Below are 19035 nucleotides of genomic sequence, written 5' to 3' on the forward strand. Positions count from 1 at the left end.
AGATGTCCATCGCCACCTAATTGAAGCGCTAAATATAGACCCTTAATGTCTCTCGAGGCTCCAGATTCAATGAGAATAGATTCACACTTGTCTTATGATGGCAGCGATTGCTAGCGAAATGATGCAAGAAGGCCGTTTGGAAATCTTTGAAGCTGCGGATTGAATTGCTCGACAATCGCGTGAACCAACGTTGCGCCGATCCAGATAACATGGTGAGGAAGACCCGACATTTCACCTCATCCGTGTACTGGTGAATTGTGGTCGCATTATCAAACTTGGCCAAGTGGTCGTCAGGGTCGATCGCTCCATTATATTCCTCGATCATCAGTGGAGTGTAATACTTCCATAGAGGGTTATTTAGAATCCCCTCTGAAAATTGTTGATTGACCCACTCGGGCAAATTATCCTCTCTAGGTGCCTTCCTTTTTCTTATGTCTCAAGTGGGTGCCTCATCTGAGGAAGATCCCCGGTCTCTGTCCGCTCAGGCTCTCTCTTCTGCTGGAGTCCATAACGGCGCTTGGTGGAATGGGACCGGCGCATGAGGGGCTTCCCCATAGGTGTCGATCGGCCTCTTTTTTGGTTCCCGAATAGAAAGTTGTTCCGGTTGGTCCCCTCGCTCAGACTGACGTGCTGCTGTGGAGATTGCAGGCTCTTGCGCTTGATGCTCGACCAACGTCTGTTGTTGCTGTTGTTCCACTATCTTCATCGCTCGGGCCTGTATCAGTGTGTTGAGCTCATCTTGTGTCAGCGTCACCGTTGTGAATCGTCCGGTGTCTTCCATCTTCTCGTTCGGATGCATGTTATGTTCCCACAAATGACGCCAAAATGATCCTGTCAGAGACTGTGAAGCTGGAAAACTAGGGATGTGATAGTTTCGCTGAGTGGATGAAAACCTCGCTGCTATCTACAAAACAAACCAAACCAGGGAAGGGGTCCTTGGCGTTGACCCTCCGACGCTTAAATTAGAAACAGAAGAGAAATTGAAAATAATAGGGATAGAGATGAATCATGCCTTTCTTCATACCTAGCATACTCTTTTATACCTTTCTTAGTGACCTTCTATCTTCCCCTATTTAATGATATTAATTACCAACAGAAGATATTTTTGTCTTGACTTCTTCGCATTCAATAATAGATGGAGTGCTCTATTTTATTTTCTCTTCCCTTTATTAAATATATCAATTTTTCCTCTTTTTTTATTTTATCGGTTTATTACTAATATGTACGATGCCAATGTCATATCCCGAGTCAGATGAGTGGCCCGCTCGACCTGCTCTCCTGCCGACTAGGTTGATCAGACGTTGGTTCACCAAGACGGTCATATAGTGGTTCCTCTGATCGACTGATGTAGCATTTTCCTACTCGGGTCGTGCGGACGAACCTTACTTTCACCCTAATATTGATCGCCTTAACTTTGACCTAAACCATGATAATTGACTTGGGTCAGGTAAACTACTTATCCCCACATCAATTATATTTATTTTATTAGATAAATTAATAATGTTAATAGTATAAAAGATGATTTTATTAATCCGTCGATTTTATTTGAAGTATGTATTTATGAGATAAAATAATTAAGGGTTATTTTATTAATTTTAACTTTAAGGGGTATCTTGAAATAGGTGGTAGGCTGTTGGGGTCAAAATGGTATTTTGAATTTCAACCTATTTCATGTTTCAAAATAGAGACTATTCTTCGGCCGCTATGGTCAGTTTCTGTATACCGGAGCCCAACATAAACCCTAAAACCTGGAAGAATAATCTCTCGCAATCTTTCTCCACCGGATCGCTCTGGTGGTGCTCGTACGATGGGCGACGCAAGTTCGTCGGCTAATCTACTGAAGGAACAGGTACCCTTTCTTCTCTTCTTCAATTCGTCTAAACAACTTCATGCGGTGATCTCTGTCATGGCAACCGATCTTATTACCAGTTTAATAGAAAGAGTGCTCTCGTTCCTCCACTCTTTGTTCATTCCATTTCATGCTTTTGCACTCTGTGCCAGTCCTTCAGTCCCCAGCTGGACTAAATATCATATCTCGATCAGGATTCAGGGTAGTTGAATCTTTGTATTGTTTTAATGTTTCTATATCTGGCAAGTGGTAAACACAGGTCCGAATAGCTTGTTTGGAATAACTGTTAACAAAGAAATTAGTTTTTTGGTTGTTAAAAATTATTTTTTTCAAGACAGAAAACTCTAACTTTGTTTTTGGAGACATAGAAAATAGAGTTCTTTTTAGCGTTACTCTTCTGAATTTTACTAAACTGACGCTGTGCCTATCATTTATGATATGCTGAATTAAGGAATGGGCTGCGTAAATAAAAAGGACCAATAATCTCTCTGAAGATATTTGGAAGTTATATGATGCATACAGGTTGGAAAATTTGTGTCACCAGCTTTCTTGACCAAATCCTTCAAGTAATCTTTCAGCCAGGCTTCATTTTTAGGTGTCATCAGATTTGTTTTAAATTGTATTTTATTTCCTCCATTTCACAGTGCTGTCAATGCCATTATATGAGAATTGTTAATTTGTTATTTTCTTACTATTTTATCTCGTTTTTTGTTGAACATTGCAGAACCTTGTGAAACTGGAGCGAGAGCTAGAGTTCAGGATAGATCTTTTCAGCGGGTAATGACTTTCGATGTTTTCTAAATTCATTCACTTGTGAATTAAAATATCATGATTCAACATTAAAATTACAACTTATTCTTCTGGATTCTGGATCCTTTGTTTCACATTTTGTTTCTTATTTTGGTTTGTTGCTTGGTATCTGTCCATTTTTTTTTTGTTATTCTATTGATGTTTAATGTCGAGTTATATTTTCCTTGAGCAAATCACATACCTTTCTATTTTCAGGCAAAATCATTTCACAGCCTTCTTTATTTTTTGATTATGCAGACTTGTTAAGACATGCTTCCATAAGTGCATCGATAGAAGGTATACTATGTTCTCCTTCAATTACAACCATTCTTTTTAGTATAAGATTTTCTGCTTTGGTGTCTTGTCCATGGCTATCTTTTTTGATAATTGATACAAGAACAACAATTTTTTTTTTTCATAGATAGAAGGGTTAATATCTAAGCAAATCGCCTCCGGTCAACAACAACAACCTAGCTTTATCCCACTAGGTGAGGTCGGCTATATGGATCATTTAACAATAAAAAGGATTAATATCTAAGCAAATCGCCTCCAATCCAATTACAATAAAACCTGTGTTCAAATCCTTGGTGGTAGAGGAGAGATGACTTATAGAACTTGGTCAAGGATCATAAAATCATTGAAATAGTTGGAAGGAATGTGTCGACACCAGGTGCTAATGAGAGTGTTGTTGCCTGTGTCCACACCAACTAATGCAGCTGCAATACATATCAAGCAAGCATGAATTGTGGCTATCAGAATTAGCCACTGCACTTTCATTAAGATAGATACATTAAATTATTAGAAACTACAACCAGTATTTCTAGAAAAAGAAACATATCCAAAGTTTAGAAATTTATCACCAATGCATACTCTAAAGTCTCACCCATATGACTAATTTATTATCATCAGCATTTGTGAATGCATATTTTAGCTGCTCTCTGCTCTCATCTAAGAAACATTATTTTAGGGTCGTGTATAAAAAATATAATAGGACTTTAATACTGAATATGAGTCAAGAGGTTATATTGACTTTATGTTGATGGTATACAACGTGCTGATAACAGATGAGACAGTTTCTTCTTCTTCCGACAATGCTTTACTTTACTGCCTCGTGCTGCACAGAACCCATCTTACTGATGAGCAAAGACCTTTCCCATTTTCTCCCTTGTACACCTCCCATGGAAGATGCTCCATCACTGTTTAGTATCTCATTGTCTCTATCTTCTGGATAGTTGTTGCTATTTAGTAACTTTCCTCCGTATTTCCCTTCACTTGAACTGTAACAACTATCTAGTGCCAATTTTTTTTCTACATGAGGCTCCCTCCTATGTGTAAATCTTGCCCAAGATCATCACTTTCCAGCACTCTTGCCTCTTACCTCAGCATTGTGGGCTCAATGAGCATTGAGGTTTCTGTCACCACAGCATTGAGAGCTTTTCATATTGATTTATTCTCATGATAACGAGCAAAGGCAAGGCTAGCAATGAAAAATCATGAATCAAATTACTAATGCCTGGCAAAACTTAGGTTAATATGAAGCATTTACTGGCAATTTTCCTGTTTGAAGGAGACCCAGGAAAGTTCCAGCAAGTTAGCCAAAAAGCTGTAATTTTCGAATTGTAGTTGGACGGGGATTACAGTCTTGACAACATCAGATATTAGCATGCATAAAGTGATTATGCTTGCTATCAATAACGTCTAAGTAAATTCAATGTATTTTTTTTTCTTTATTATTTTCCAAATTTTTAAATATTATCAATATTTTTTTTCTCAGGTATAAAGAAACTGAACTATATATTGGTGAAAACAGTTGCATTGATCGCTGTACCGCAAAATATGTTCAAGTAAGTTCATTTCTTCGATTGCCCATTTACTCCGATGGAAAAACAATGTATTTTCTTAGAAAGGGAATGGAATTGCTTATCCTTTTGATTGTGTATATTATTAAAAGAATTAGTTTCCATTTTCATAAATGAAAGATTTGAAAGAGTGAAGTACAGAAAAATTGCCAAGTTTCCTCAATGTATCAAACATTCAAAAAGATTTACAATTTACATTAGTTGAAATTTTTTTACTTTTGTTTTTTTCATTATCTGTTCAAAAGCATGCCTTCCAGACTTAACATTTCTGTGGGTCATAAATTCTGCTTTAAAATATTAACATTTTTTTTTACTTGATCGAAATTTCAGGCATCAAATATGATTGGGCAAATTCTGGCATCTCAGAAACCATCTCCCTGAAGATTTGTTACTAAACTCATCATAACACCAGAGCTGATGACAAGATGAGATTTTCTTTTTCAACTTGGATCACATTTGTGAATTAATTTTGATTGAGATTTATAATTTTTTTAATAGCTATTGGCAAATCAATTTATGTTGCCCCATGAGATGTGGGAAACAATGAAATTCCAAGGTAATTTTAAGAACGCAGAGGAATGGATTTTGAGAGAGAATGTTGATCCAATATTTGTATCTTGATCATTTCCTGTTTTTCTTTAAGATGTTAACCATTTGTCTGTTTAATTGACAGGATAACAAAACTGACAATTATTAGAAGGAAAATTGAACAATTAAGCTTCTCTTTTCCTCTTTATATTTACACTTTTTATTCTTTCTATTAGGAATTCTTTAATGTACTTTAGGGTCTATTTACATCGTGAAAAATATTGTTCATGCCTCTGAAATATGATAGAGATGGGTTGTTGTTGTTTGTAGGGAGGCAAGAACTACTAATTTGTTTAAACATTTCCGAGGCATGAACCAAGCATTCTATCTCCTAAATTGGAACTAAAACGACATTATTTCTCAAATTAATTTTTTTATAATATTCATTTATTTTATAAAGAAAATAAAATCACTCTTGTTTTACTTCATATCATCATCCCTTTTTTCAAACATTCAATTTGCACTAATAAATGAATTAAAGGTCAGCTCAGGACAAATTTTTTCTAATTCTATGAATAAATCTCTCTCCTTTTTTGGTTGATTAATAAAAATATATATAATTTTTTCATAAACAGTAGGTCATGCATAATCATTTTAATCATATGCGTTTCTTTCTATTTATTAAATTCTTTTTTGTAAATGTCGTTCTTTCTTGCTGGCATCAGGAAGTGCGCCGGAAAAGAAGTCAAGCAGATCATATCTTCCGCATCTCTGTCGACGCCTGTCTCATCTTTGCTAGTGATGGGTTCGACCAACTCCACATGAAAGCCAGGGCATTATGACGCAATGGGATCTCCTTTTTCTCCTCATTTCTTCTCTGGGCAGTTAGAGGGCAAGGTCGAGCGACCGTAGCGGAAGAAGCAGGTGAAGGCAATGGCAGGCGATCGGAAGATAGGGGTGGCGCTGGACTTCTCCAAGAGCAGCAAGCGTGCTCTCGAATGGGCCATCGACAACCTGCTCGGCCAGGGGGAGACTTTCGTTGTCCTCCACGTCCGACATCCCAAGTCATCCTCCACCGCCGATCTCTCTTCCGACTCTGGTACGCTTTTGTATCATTCTACGCGCTCTCTTTCTCCATTCAACTTTGCTTTTCCCCTGATGACCGGACTGCATTTGTTGCCGATCTGCAGCTCTGATTCCTCTGGCGGAGTTCCGTGAGCCGGAGGTGTTGAAACGCTACCATTTGGAGACGGACATTGAAGTCCTTGACGCGCTCGACACAGCGGCCAGGCAAAAGGAGGTCGGCGATCTCGTCGCTAGGGTTTCACTGCATTGATTTTCTTCCCATCACCTTCTTTAGATTGAGATGAAATTAATGGATGAATCAGGCCAAAATTGTACTGAAATTGTACACGGGGGATGCGAGGGAGAAGCTCTGCGAGGCCGTGGAGGAACTGAAGCTGGACTCGCTGGTAATAGGCTGCAGGGGACTCGGCATGATCCAGAGGTAACAAGTAGCGTTGATATCATACTTGTGGAAACCCTGTTTCTTTCTTTCCATTATTATAGTCTTTGATCTCCTTTTGGTGAATTGCTTGTCGATATTTGCTACTCGATAATCAAATCTGTTGATTGGTGTATCATCTTGAATTCTATTTGGGTCATCAGTTGTTTTCTGCGTAGGATCATCAAATAATCTTTTGCTAGTATTTACGCTTAGTTCTTCTAATTTCTAGTTAGCTTCCAAATTTTTGTTGAAGGAGATGTTCCAAATCCACTTATAGTTTCAGTCTGCTTATCCATGCACGTTGAGTTTATGGAAGTTGCGGATAATAGAATGGTTCTAGTGTTTCTCATAAATATACGACTTTACCTGTCTAGAGAGGAAGAGTACTGTCGTCGTCACTTAGACTCTAATGAGGCAAAAATATAGGTTGTCAAGAGACTAAAGGTTGGATGTTTAGTTGGTTAGATCTTCTATGTTTCGTACTTGGATAATAGTTGGAGTCATCAGCTCTCCTACAGTTTCTTGATTTAGTATCTATGTGGAAGTGATCGAGGTTGCCCATGTGGAGGAGCACTTGCATTCTCAAGTCATTGGATTCGATTTCACCAATGTTTGTATTGCTGAGATCGTAGATTATTTCTTTCGCTTCATCGAATACTTGAGCGGGTGTTTTTACATCCCACAACTTTAGCAGATCACTTGGCCCCTCATCTATTAGGAGAATAAGATCAAAGGTTTGCAATTAAACAAAGTCCTGATTGAATCTTCAATTTCTTATGATCAAATATTCCTGCTCCACTTAATGCCTGAGTGGAGTTACTGATTACTTTCAGCATGATGTTGATATGGAACTTTTTACTACAAATAGCTAATGTTTATTGTTTCACAGATATCATACTTTGTGATGGTATAATTTGTAATGAAAGAAAAATGACATGTTTATTCATATGTTTTTATGCTAGCTTGAATTAGAGAGGGAATTTCTAAATAACTATTGATCTTAAGTTTGTTTAATCTGATGCATAGTTGTCTATACAAATGGCATATGAACTGATTGGTTTATCGCTAACTTTGGGAGGGAGCTTGGTTAGTTAGCATCTATATATTAGTTAGTATCTATATATTATTTCTTCTATATATTAGTTAGCATCTATATATTAGTTAGCATCTTTCTACTTGCTTTTTTCTTGTTTCAATTGTGAAGTCATGTATCGCCTCTACTAACTGTTGATTGCTTTAACAAATCTTATCTTTTGATGGCTGTCTGAATGCAACATTTAGAAAAAGGAATGGTACAAACTGTAGTAGGAAATTTGCTGCAATTTCTAAGTAACTACTATTAGTCTTCCAACTCCTTCGATGTTCCAGGATTCTTCTGGGCAGCGTATCGAGCCATGTAGTGATGCATGCAGCATGCCCTGTTACCGTCGTCAAATAAACCCTACTTCAAGCATTAGCAGATCCTATGTCCTTGACATACGTCACAGAGTAAGCAGAAAATTCATGAGTGAAGAACAGCATCCCTGAAGAGCATCCTTCGTTCTAAATAAATTTACGCGAAGTACGCGAACATTATATACTAGTCTAAAACTAAATCTTGCGAGCTTGAATGTTTCTTGAACTATGCCGGTAGTCTTATTGCAGTAGTATTGTTATTATTATTCTCTACTTGTGAAGCAAACACATGAAAATTACTGGAACAGATTCTTGCAAATAACAGACCAATTGATACAGTTTGTTGCTCACAAGCATCCTATTTTACTTAACAACACAAGCAAAGAAAACAATCTTTAGGTCACATCCGTCACCCCTGATAAAACCTGTGATCACCAATAATTTCTTTGATTATAAAAATATTTTTTCAAAAATAAAAATAATACTACTATACCTTCTATCGACATGAGGTAGAATAAACTTGCTCACCTTCAATAGTAAAGTGAACCTGGAGGAATAAACAATAAAAATAAATAAGAGACCCTCCAAATCTAAAGCTTAATACTTAGCATTAACTCCTACATACCTTGCCACCATTCACCTCTTGTGGCAAAGTCTGAACTTCCCAAATCATTCCCTCCATCTTTCCTATACTGTATAAACACAATTATATTATGATGTAGGAGACTTGGTTTAGCAAAATCGCAATCCAATGTTTAGCACACTGATGACTTACAGTGCTAGGAGTCTCAGAAGTGTTCATGATCAGGGAGCTTGTGTAGAAATCCCTGGCACCGTAATTCACCGACGAGCCGAAATAAGCTGATTCGATCGGTTCAGCCGGCTGTGCTGGTCTCGCATCTTTGCTCCCTTGCCTTCGGCTTGCACAACCCTGAGATTTGCCATCTTTCTCTGCAAGTATGCATTTTATGTAAAGTGGCAGCTCTATCAAAGGTAAGACCACATGAAGTAAAGCAACAAAAGGATTCAAATAGGAACCTGAAACCACTTTCTTTATATGATTCTCAGAGGTCGGATTATATTTACTCCCCTTCACCTAATGAAACCATAAAAGCATCACGTAATATCTAATTAAGAGTGAACATATTAACACATAGAGAGAGAGAACCAATACCGCAGGAAGCTTGGAGGTGGCACCGGCACCGGCCGATAGTGAAGTTTTCTCTCCTTCCATGTCTCCCCCCTTGTTGCTTTGCTATAGCTAGCCACTCCTTTTATAGACCTTTGAAAGCCACCAAATCTACAATTCATAATCTTTTGAGATTTATTCCAAGATTCCCCTAAATCTTTATCCTAAAACTGATCAATTCAATGGCATCTTGGGCTTCAATTCATAATCTTTTAACGATCCATGCTCAAATGGATAAGATTCATGCTGGTCCCGGCATGATGAGGCCAAGCAAGTGGATAGGCAACAATCAGGTTCCATCAAAGCTCGTTATCTTCTTCTATATCCCCGATAGAGATGAAACAGACGGCGGCAATGATCACTTTAGTTCGTTCATTAGTTTAAGTTTAACCTCGTCAATATCTGAAAAATCGAGTGATCCTTAGTTCGGGAGCTCGAGAACTCAATGATTGTGGTTATTCATTGAAGCCATAATGAAGGAAAAATATCATAACTTGGGATTGCTATAGAGCACAAATTTGAGACATCATATAATTGAAATTAAACAAATCAAAATTAGTGGCGCCATGGATATTATATTCGTGTGGGTCATAGTGGGAGGCCCACCTCAAATGCCCACCAGTATTTAAAGTGAAGAGATAGACTAGAAATAGGCCATGAGAGGAAAGTAGTGCTGTATTAAAAAATTTTTTGCCTACCTAGCGTTCACAAAATCAATCAGACTTAGCTAAAAATGAATCAAGGTCGAATGTCAATTAGTCCCCCGGATGATACGATAATTGAAATATAAAGTATTATCATATAAAGTTTTGGGATCAAAATTAGATGCGTTCGAGTATACCTTTTCTCATGTCTTGACCACTTGCATTAATGACTAGTGGTCATCCGTGATTAATTTTTTCCATATTAACCTAAGGATAAATTGATGAGAATAATAGGAGTGAGTGAATCATCTTTTATCACATGAAATCGAATGTCAATTAAGAACAAAACTAGCACATCGAGCCCACAAACAACGAAATCCTTACACATGTGTTTTTTTGGGTCTAAAGGGGCACTCAAATACCATGTAATTAGAATTCTCACTCGTTCATATTAAGTTTTGTTGGTAAATTAGAATTTGATGATATGGTAAGATTATTTGAAATGATAATTAGGATCATAGTACACAAGATTGATTTGAGATCAGGATCAAATCGATTAGAGTTGAATCAGTCAAGATCAACCGTGGAAATTATTGATTCCATTGATTTAAACATGAATATAAAAAAATAATCAATAAAAATATGTTGATTCAATAAAATACATATTAGGAAATAAGTATCCAAAATTCATAATTTTGAAAAAATGAATGAAAGAAAATATTCTTGAGGATCAAAACTATCAAATAACAACTAAACAAATGTTTTAAATACTCTCAAAACTTTAACTCTATAAAAAAACAAAATCCTAACTCTACAAAAATACAAATAACCTCAAAGAATATAAAGCATGAGTCTATGAAAAGGAATTAAACAATGTTCTTTGAGTTCAAAATAGGATAGTTATGAGTTACATCCGATAACAAATGTTGAGATATGAAAGAGCTTCAATTTGAAATATTATGGATCATGTGATTCAATTCGAGTAAAAAATTATAACATCTTAATATGTAGAATAATTATAATGTAAGATCGTATCAATCCTACTAATTCTGTTTTGACTTCGTTAAAAAAAATAATTCCAAGTGCTCCTGAATCGTTTTGGTACTTCTAGATCTTACGATCATAAAATCCTACGATCCGGATTGTTATTTTGCAAATCATGATTAAGATTCTCTTAGGTCTAAAAATTTATCTTATATTCATTTGATCTATGCTAATATCATATTAAATGGTCTTGAATTAGAACATCCACATTAGTTATCCTATTTAAAAATTTTACTCTAAATTTTGAATAGGATAACTAAAAATCTTTTGTATCATAATATAGTGAAAAGTGGATATCTAAATTTAATAAAATAATATTTTTATTCTAAATTATGTATTTTAGATAAAAAAAGTTGATGTGAATGCTCCAATATCAATTAAATTTACTTGCATCATAACCCTAATTATAATCAAGATTGCTCAAGTCGTAACCTAATTATATATAAACCAAAACACTACCAAGCATATTAGTTGAGCCAACCTCAAAACACTACCAAACAAATTTGTCATTTGCATTTCAACACCGGAAAACAAGTATTTAAATTAATGATTATTAAGTGAGTCTACTCCTGACAACTAGCAATGCAATTGGAGTCTTTAAATTACTTAATCCGAATTATTATTATTATTAGTATTTATTTTTTTAAAAAAAATAGGAATCAATTCAAAGCGTGTGAAACTTTTGCATATTTTTGGAAAAGAAAGTTTCAGAATTATTAACAAATTAGGCACCATTTTTATTAATTAATTCCCTTATTTATCATCGCAGAAGATTCATTTCCGTTCTCCTCGCCGTTGACGTCCTCACGGTTTCCTCCTCCTCCTCCTCCTCCTCGAATCTTCAAATCTCGCCCTTCCCCTTCGCTTCCTTCGATCCGATCTTCGATTTAGGTAACGTTCTCATCTACCAATCCCTTCCCGTTGCTTGCGTCTCCCGTTCGATTTCCGTCGTAATTCGTTGGTTTCCATGTTCGATTCCATTTCTGATCTCTTCGCGCGCCCGTTCCTTTGTTCGGGGATCTTTCTGGTCGGATCTGATGCGGATCCTGGGACAGGGAGGAGGAGGCGGTGGAGATGGCGCACCGAGTCGACCACGAGTACGATTACCTCTTCAAGATCGTCCTCATCGGGGACTCCGGCGTGGGAAAATCCAACATCCTTTCCAGATTTACACGCAACGAGTTCGCCTTGGATTCAAAGTCAACCATCGGCGTCGAGTTCGCCACCAAGACTCTTCAGGTGAGATGCCTCCGATCTCCGAATCTCTGTTTGCGCTCTTGGAGTTAGATCCGAACGTAATGATCTGTGAACCCTGCCATCCTTGTTTGCTGGTCTATTATGCGCCTACTGAATCTATTTCACGACTGTAAGCTCTTTGTGTGTGCCTCTTTCTGTACACGATCTATTGCCTTTTTGTTCATCGGGAAAAAATTATTCCTTTAATGTTTTGTGTTATTTCTTACTCTTCAATCTTCACCATGCATTATTTTCAGATATATACTTGTTGCAACGTTAAGGAGAATATGTAGATTTATATTGCCTTTTTTAGTTATGTTATTGCGATGGCTTGAGATTGCAACTGCCAATTGTTAAAAAGATCTGCTTGTCTTTAGCTACATGCGAAATTCCTAGTTCAATCCCAAACTTAAGCTGTCCTCCAATTAATGATTAAATGTTGATGGAATGAGCAATATTGACCATAGGCAACTAAATGAAAGCAACTTGACAAATACCCCTTTAGATGTTATCTTTTTTGTCCTCTGCTCAATCACTTAGCTTGGCGTTGGTAGATTTTAGGGTATGCATGACAGCATTCAGGATCGACTTAACCAAATATGAAGTTTAATTCTTCAATTGGTCAGAATTATCTTAAGTTCTCCTGTTGTTCGGGATTATCTTATTTACAATTTAGTCTTAAAAATAATATTTATGTTTTTATTAAATGCAAACATTGCTGCTAAAGTCTGCAGCAGATATAGAGCTGCTGATTGTGGGGGTAGACGTTTTATTCATCCATGTGTGGTAATTGGGCAATTAATCTTCAAGGTTAAACACTGTCAAACATCCTAGTAGGCGTAGTTTCTGGTATATACCTAAATTGTGATAGTTGTGTTGCATCTCTGTTATTGCATATCCATTCTTTTGCTTATCCTGCCTTTCAATTACTTTGAACAATGTCCATGTTCCTTGGTTCTTTGTGTATGACTTCAAATTGATTTATCATGATTCTGGTCATTCGTGGACAATCTATTGACCCTCTAAATGGTCTCAAGATGTTTGTGTTCTTTGATATTTTATGTTTAGATGTCATTGTGGATTCTTCCACACACGCTGCTAGTTGATACAAAATTGTCATTTTTCACCATGAATTCGTTCAAATCAGCTGGCGGGGTCAAAACTACAAGTTCATGAGAGATTAAAGTGTGAGGGATTCCTTTTAAGACTCACTTAGGTTGGAACTTAGGAAGGTATTAGATATCTAATTCATTTCATAAGCTGATTTGCAATTCGCTTGCATTTGGATTTCAGAGAGAACTTGAAAATCAAGATTAATATAAGAAAAAAAAAATGGGGCTTAATTAGGTTTAAAATAAACACTGGGATGTAATTTGGCAAAGAAAATACTAATAAAAAGGGTGTAATCTGGTAAAATGGACAACGCAAAATAGTATAGGTTAGCATTTCTTGCATAAAAAACATTTCAAATGGGAAATGAACGTAAATGTTCAAAACATCTCCAGTTATGCTTATCTTTAAAATTTCACAAAGTTCAAAAATGGAATGGAGTAATACTCTAGATCATTGAGATAAAAAAAAGTAAGGAAAATTTAATAGTTCATCTGAAATTACATAAATTAATCATTACTCTAAATGTGGCCAGACAATTATCTGTTCATTCATTGTCAATGAATTAGAAGTAAAGGCGAGGTATAAAGTATATCTATCTCCTCAAAAAGCAATATATTTTATCTGAATTAACTGGATCTTGGAGGAACCACTTTAAAAGAAAGCTACAGGGCTTCATGGGTAAAGAGTGCAAGACACTGTCTACTTTAAAATCCAACGAATTATTTCTGCGCATTCCTAATGACTTCCTTTCTCTCTCCCTTAACAAAGTCTTCGATCGTGATTTTTTTTTTTTCCGAAATTCATGCCACAAGATGATTTGCAACTTAGCTGTTGGGCCATTTTGTGCTATTTTTCACCATCTAAGCTTATTTGCCTGCAAAGTCAAGACCTCAGTTTATACAGAAGTAAGGTGTGAGAGAGGTCTTGTTGACCATCTTAAGTGATAAGGAACTTAAATATCCAGTTGTTTTTGATAAATTATGACCTAAGTTGATTTGAATCAACCTCTGACATGCAATTTTTCATATGTAAGTTGATTTGCAAATCAATTGCATGATTAAAATCCCGAGTTTATGCAAAATTAAGATGTAAGGTAGCTATTATTGACCATCTTAAGTTGGAAAGAATTTAAATATATCTAATTTTTATCTAGAAATCATTGCGTAAGTTGGTTTGCAAATCAATTTTCTGGATCTTTTATGTCATTTTTCTCCCAGTAAAAAATCAGCCTACGAGTGTAAACCCTAAGCTTATCAAAATAAGCTCTGACGCCCTGATAGCCATCTTACGTGGGAACTTAAATATCTAGTTTGTTTAGTTGTCAAGTTGCAAATCAGTTTGCATTTTGATTTTAGAGAAAACTTGAAATCCAAAGATAATTTGTGAAAAGTTTATGGTTGGTGTATGTTTGGCAAAGCTACTTTATATGCGAATTAAGAGTACTCTTTCTGATTCAATTGATTTCTGAACGCCAATTATTGGAAATTAACAGATAGAAGGGAGAACAGTGAAAGCACAGATTTGGGACACTGCCGGTCAAGAAAGGTACCGAGCCATAACCAGCGCATACTACCGGGGCGCTGTGGGAGCTCTTCTCGTCTACGACATAACGAAGAAGCAAACCTTCGACAATGTGCAAAGGTGGCTCCGGGAACTCAGGGACCACGCCGATTCCAACATTGTCGTCATGATGGCCGGCAACAAGTCCGACTTGACGCACCTAAGAGCCGTCTCCGAAAGCGAAGGCCAGGAATTTGCCGAAAAGGAGGGGCTCTCTTTCCTGGAAACCTCAGCTTTGGGGTCACTCAACGTCGAGAAGGCCTTCCAAGTGGTCCTCACAGAGATCTATCACATCATGAACAAGAAGGCCCTTGCAGCACAAGAGGCAGCGAGGAATGCCGGCCTCCCTGGTCAAGGCACGACCATCAACGTGACCGATTCTTCCGCTGCTGGTAGCTCAAAGAGTTATTGCTGTTCAAGCTAGAGATGGCTCCCTCACCTGGTAAGCACAACTCAGTCACACTGAAGGGTCTGGAGAATGGGAAATATTTGTAGATTGTATTATTTTTGTTTGCACTGTGTGTGGTTTAGAGCTTAAAAAATTAGATCTCTTTGGGTAAAGAAATTCCTCATCATGAATCAGTGTCATAGCACTGTGCAAATAGCTGAGTTTAGATCGTCACTTGAATTTTTCTTCATTGAGACGTATAGTTCAATTTGTGTTAACCTTTGTGTGCTTTCTTAAAGATGAACTAGCTTTATGTAAATGTTGTTTATGTTATCCGTGACACAACCCACCAAGTCCACTCTCTTTGGTCAAGATGGTAGTCAGTGCCATGGCAGAGCCTGAGTCACAAGTGGAAGTCAGGGCATCGCATGACTCCATTGCCTGCCTGCCTCGGTACTCTTCCACACATCGCCTCTCTCGACTGCTCCCTCCCTTGCGTGTCCTCATCAACCCTTGACATCGCACATCATATTTTACAGCTCACACTTAACCCTGCTTAGCTCTGTGCTTGCCTGCTATATATATATTTAAGCCTGCAAAGTAAGGAGGGGGAGGAAGAAGAAGGATTGGAAGCCATGGCATGGTTTGTGGTAGTGCCACTGTTACTATTGTTATGTTCGAGCGCTTTAACCGAAGGCATCGTCGCTTCTAGTGATCGAGGACAAGAAGAGCATTATGTTACCTTGGGTTACTATTATACTTCTCCTCCGAACTCCGGCCAACCTCCGGCAGAGCATGGCAGGCCATCCGCCCCACCGCCACAACACGGAGGCGCAGAGAAGAAAAACCCGGCGCCGCCTCCGCCAACTCCTTCATGTGGACGGCCGGTGCAACCGCCTCCGTACGGCAAGCCACCTCCGTCGCCGCCCCACCACGGACGCGCTCTGAAGAAGCCGCCCCCGGCAGGCGGCGGGCCGCCGTACGGTAAGCCACCGTGTCAGCCGCCGCCACAGTGTGGACAACCGCCTACGCCTCCGCCCTGTGCTCAACGGCCGGTGCCTCCACCGCCTCCGCCGCACAAGAATCCTTCTCCATCCCTACCACCGCCGTACGGCAAACCGACACTGCCATCTCCTCCCCGGAAGCACCCGCCACCGCACCATGCACGCCCCCCGCCTCATCATGGCCGCGCGCCAACAAAGCCACAGCCATGTCCGCCGTCCCCACCGCCACAAAGACAACCGCCACCTCACCATGCTTATCCGCCCCCGGCCTACGGTGCCAGTCCGCGGCCACCTCCGACGTCCTACTACCTGCCGCCTCCGCCGCGACGAGTTCCAACTCCGTCGTCGCCATACCAGCATCCACCATCGCCGCCGTATCTCAACTAAGTAAGCCTGTAGTGCAGTAGCTAATCAATATTGTTAAGCATAATATCGGAGATAATTATGTAGGCAACCGCGCGAAGTTAAGAACCATCGACGACGAAGAAGAACTACTCGTGTTTTAATTTGCAGTAAATAAACTGAAATAATTGCATCAAAATCCAAACTGTTTGGATCCGGATCAATGTCGACTCGGTTCAATGTTGTTTAACTCCATTAGCAAGTCGAGTCGCGCAAAGTTGTAGAAATCATTTATTAACGGAAAGATTGGCCTCCCAGAGGCCAGACGTCATCTCTCTAATTCGCCACGTCCACGTGACGGCACCCCGGTGTTCCCCTCCTCCGTACGTACGTTAGAGCGACCGTTCCTCGTGGCCCAATGGAATCGGCACCCGCCTTTACAATCGCGTGGGGCCTGCGTGCTCGGTGGTGCGGGTGCCGGTCCAATTCGCCACCAATTTCCGGTCCGTTCCTCTGATCCATTTTCGCCACCAAATGAAGATAAAAAAGGAGAAAAACCTAGTTCATTTGATTTTTTCTTTCTATTAAATTATTTTAGATCAAATTATGAAATTATAAAAATAAAATTTTGGATCCTTCGTTTTAGCGGTGATCACCGGTGGCAGGAGCCCACACGAACACATGCATCCCACGTGCCCTCAACTGCCAAACCGTACTCGACCAATCATGTGCCGATCACGTGACGTTATTATCGGTTCGACAAAATCTCCCAACGGCAGCCTCAAGGACTTCTCGCTTCCCTCTCTCCGTCTCGCCCTGTTCCTGTTCCTGTTCCTGTCCCTGTCCCCCACCAAGCATCTTCATCAACTTAATCCCACCATTTCACCGTTCAAAATCAATGATTTCCTCGAGTTCGATCTCCAAAAGCGCACCAGGAGACGATGGCAGTACCAATGCACAGGAAGAATCCGAGGCGAGGGAGGGGACGCATTGCAGTCGCAGACAGCGCCATCGGTTCTCGAGCCGCCCAAAGCGTCGATTTTGATCTCGATTAGTGGATTAAACTGTGCGTTATTTTTTGATTAATCGATGGAATGGCTTGTCAGATTGGGGAGGAACAGGGGGGAAGAGGACGACTGCGAGCAGCATCGCGAGGCCCCCCTTCTTCCGCCACACGTTGTTTGATTCCTTCTCAGAATTCCCGACGCCCTTAATTTATGATTCCAGCAGCTCCTCCGTTCCCATACGCTCCACTGACGCAACCCATTCAATGCGAGAAATAAACAAATAATTCGTCGCGGAAACCAACAACTCACCGTGTCAGTCGACGCCATCACCGCCACCGCCACCGCCACCGCCAGCTAATCCATCGGTAAAATCTGTCAACTCGGATCGGCGCGAAGAGGAGGAGGCGGAGGAGGAGGAGGAGCACCTAAAAAAGTGACGTTTTTGAGCAGAAATCGAATCATTCAACCAGCACGCACAATAAAAAAACAGAGGTTGAAGAAGAAGAACCAAAATTAATCAACTTAAAAAGGTGCCTTTTTTACGAAACACACTCGCTTTGTCTTTCCGCTCCTTGCCCCCCATTTGAACTCGACAGATCGCTGCGTTTTTCCCTAAAGCGGAAGAAAAAAAGGGGGGCAAAATCGAAGGTATGCACAAAAAACGAACAGATCTAATATATCATCATCTATCCTATTGTCTCGCTCCGATCGTTCGATCGATCAAGAGTAGTCCCGCCAGCAGATGAGCATGGTGACGCACCGGCGCACGATGTAGAACCTCGCGCGCTGCTCCTTCACCATCCCCGCGCAGCGGCTGGAGAACGACCTCGTCGTCGCCGCCAGCGCGTGCCTCCGCCGCCCCGCCACCTCCTTCGGTTTCAGGAACGCGCCTCCGGGACCTCCTTCGCACGCGGTCCTGCCCGCGCTCCGCCCGTCCTTCTTCGAGAGCCTCCACTTCCCGTCCGTGCACAGCTCCATGCTGCTCACCTGCCCGATGAAATGCTCGTGTGGGAACACAGAACAGAGAAACACAGGGCCGTTCTGCTAAGTAAGAATCTCAATGATGGAGTTCATAAAAGAGGAGAAAGAGAGCATAACCCTCTCTGCTGACTCTCTTACATCAGTACAAATTCAACATCTTTATTAAACAAGATAACCGGCAATTAAAAAAGCAATTTCTCTTCTAAATCCGAAAAGACAAATAGACAAATCTGGAAGTGAAGAAGGAGAACATGAGAACAAAAGAAAGAGAGGCAGGAAAACGACTTGAGAGCTCAAAATAGCCGCTCCTGCTGTTGCGCAGCAGTCGCCTGTTGCATGATTAAATCAAATTTCTGCCCCATCTATATAAATATTGAATGAGAAGAAGGAGATTCTTCAATGGAGAAAAACGGAAGAGATATAGAATTTTCATTATGAATAGATTTTAGTTTAATATTGAGAGCTCTAAGATAAATAAATTGATTTATATTGATTTACATGTATTAAAGATGTGAATAAATACATGAAGAGAGACTCTCTCTTACACATAGGTGCACAGGGGATATAAATTCAGGATCTGGATTACACTGAACCATGTTG

The 19035-nt window shown here is 39.5% G+C and overlaps 5 protein-coding genes across 8 annotated transcripts; 3 read left to right on the forward strand and 2 right to left on the reverse strand.

Annotated features, from left to right (window-relative positions):
- The first annotated feature begins 1711 nt into the window (after positions 1-1711).
- LOC122002522 (mitochondrial import inner membrane translocase subunit TIM10-like) lies at positions 1712-5086 on the forward strand. Of its 2 annotated transcripts, XM_042557722.1 has the most exons (6): positions 1712-1849; positions 2301-2415; positions 2574-2626; positions 2897-2935; positions 4413-4482; positions 4828-5086. In XM_042557722.1, exons 2-6 carry the CDS (start codon positions 2359-2361, stop codon positions 4876-4878), a joined length of 270 nt encoding a protein of 89 aa, XP_042413656.1. In that variant the 5' UTR covers positions 1712-1849; positions 2301-2358; the 3' UTR covers positions 4879-5086. The 2 variants fall into 2 exon arrangements, with proteins under 2 accessions (XP_042413656.1, XP_042413657.1); XM_042557723.1 differs by lacking the exon at positions 2301-2415.
- On the forward strand, positions 4917-8213 carry LOC122002520 (universal stress protein PHOS32-like). 2 transcript variants are annotated; one of them, XM_042557719.1, is made up of 5 exons: positions 4917-5053; positions 5751-6124; positions 6216-6325; positions 6414-6532; positions 7901-8213. In XM_042557719.1, the coding sequence occupies exons 2-5, from the start codon at positions 5959-5961 to the stop codon at positions 7968-7970; spliced, it is 465 nt and encodes a 154-aa protein (XP_042413653.1). In that variant the 5' UTR covers positions 4917-5053; positions 5751-5958; the 3' UTR covers positions 7971-8213. The 2 variants fall into 2 exon arrangements, with proteins under 2 accessions (XP_042413653.1, XP_042413652.1); XM_042557718.1 differs by lacking the exon at positions 4917-5053 and having other exon boundaries at positions 5354-6124.
- On the reverse strand, positions 8211-9261 carry LOC122002521. Of its 2 annotated transcripts, none has more exons than XM_042557721.1 (6): positions 9102-9261; positions 8966-9023; positions 8703-8878; positions 8553-8619; positions 8456-8474; positions 8211-8352 (listed from the first exon to the last, which is right to left on the reverse strand). In XM_042557721.1, exons 1-5 carry the CDS (start codon positions 9159-9161, stop codon positions 8458-8460), a joined length of 378 nt encoding a protein of 125 aa, XP_042413655.1. In that variant the 5' UTR covers positions 9162-9261; the 3' UTR covers positions 8211-8352; positions 8456-8457. The 2 variants fall into 2 exon arrangements, with proteins under 2 accessions (XP_042413655.1, XP_042413654.1); XM_042557720.1 differs by having other exon boundaries at positions 8217-8352; positions 8421-8474.
- A 2276-nt stretch (positions 9262-11537) lies between these two features.
- LOC122002523 (ras-related protein Rab2BV-like) lies at positions 11538-15420 on the forward strand. The gene is made up of 3 exons (XM_042557724.1): positions 11538-11695; positions 11860-12043; positions 14646-15420. Exons 2-3 carry the CDS (start codon positions 11879-11881, stop codon positions 15135-15137), a joined length of 657 nt encoding a protein of 218 aa, XP_042413658.1. The 5' UTR covers positions 11538-11695; positions 11860-11878; the 3' UTR covers positions 15138-15420.
- Positions 15421-17947: 2527 nt separating this feature from the next.
- On the reverse strand, positions 17948-18793 carry LOC122002525 (small polypeptide DEVIL 11-like). The gene has a single exon (XM_042557725.1). It carries the CDS (start codon positions 18430-18432, stop codon positions 18175-18177), a length of 258 nt encoding a protein of 85 aa, XP_042413659.1. The 5' UTR covers positions 18433-18793; the 3' UTR covers positions 17948-18174.
- Positions 18794-19035: the final 242 nt, after the last annotated feature.

This window comes from Zingiber officinale, chromosome 7A, assembly GCF_018446385.1.
Source record: "Zingiber officinale cultivar Zhangliang chromosome 7A, Zo_v1.1, whole genome shotgun sequence".
NCBI lineage: Eukaryota > Viridiplantae > Streptophyta > Magnoliopsida > Zingiberales > Zingiberaceae > Zingiber > Zingiber officinale.

Excerpts from the sequence above, each read along its gene's own strand:
- LOC122002522 (XM_042557722.1), top strand. The coding sequence starts at position 2,359 with ATGATGCATACAGGTTGGAAAATTTGTGTCACCAGCTTTCTTGACCAA. Across the intron at positions 2,416-2,573 it reads TTCTTGACCAAATCCTTCAA|AACCTTGTGAAACTGGAGCG; the intron begins GTAATCTTTCAG and ends TGAACATTGCAG. Across the intron at positions 4,483-4,827 it reads GTACCGCAAAATATGTTCAA|GCATCAAATATGATTGGGCA; the intron begins GTAAGTTCATTT and ends TCGAAATTTCAG.
- LOC122002520 (XM_042557719.1), top strand. The coding sequence starts at position 5,959 with ATGGCAGGCGATCGGAAGATAGGGGTGGCGCTGGACTTCTCCAAGAGC. Across the intron at positions 6,125-6,215 it reads CGATCTCTCTTCCGACTCTG|CTCTGATTCCTCTGGCGGAG; the intron begins GTACGCTTTTGT and ends GCCGATCTGCAG. Across the intron at positions 6,326-6,413 it reads CAGCGGCCAGGCAAAAGGAG|GCCAAAATTGTACTGAAATT; the intron begins GTCGGCGATCTC and ends TGGATGAATCAG.
- LOC122002521 (XM_042557721.1), bottom strand. The coding sequence starts at position 9,161 with ATGGAAGGAGAGAAAACTTCACTATCGGCCGGTGCCGGTGCCACCTCC. Across the intron at positions 9,024-9,101 it reads CCACCTCCAAGCTTCCTGCG|GTGAAGGGGAGTAAATATAA; the intron begins GTATTGGTTCTC and ends TGGTTTCATTAG. Across the intron at positions 8,620-8,702 it reads CTTCTGAGACTCCTAGCACT|TATAGGAAAGATGGAGGGAA; the intron begins GTAAGTCATCAG and ends GTGTTTATACAG.
- LOC122002523 (XM_042557724.1), top strand. The coding sequence starts at position 11,879 with ATGGCGCACCGAGTCGACCACGAGTACGATTACCTCTTCAAGATCGTC. Across the intron at positions 12,044-14,645 it reads TCGCCACCAAGACTCTTCAG|ATAGAAGGGAGAACAGTGAA; the intron begins GTGAGATGCCTC and ends GGAAATTAACAG.
- LOC122002525 (XM_042557725.1), bottom strand. The coding sequence starts at position 18,432 with ATGGAGCTGTGCACGGACGGGAAGTGGAGGCTCTCGAAGAAGGACGGG.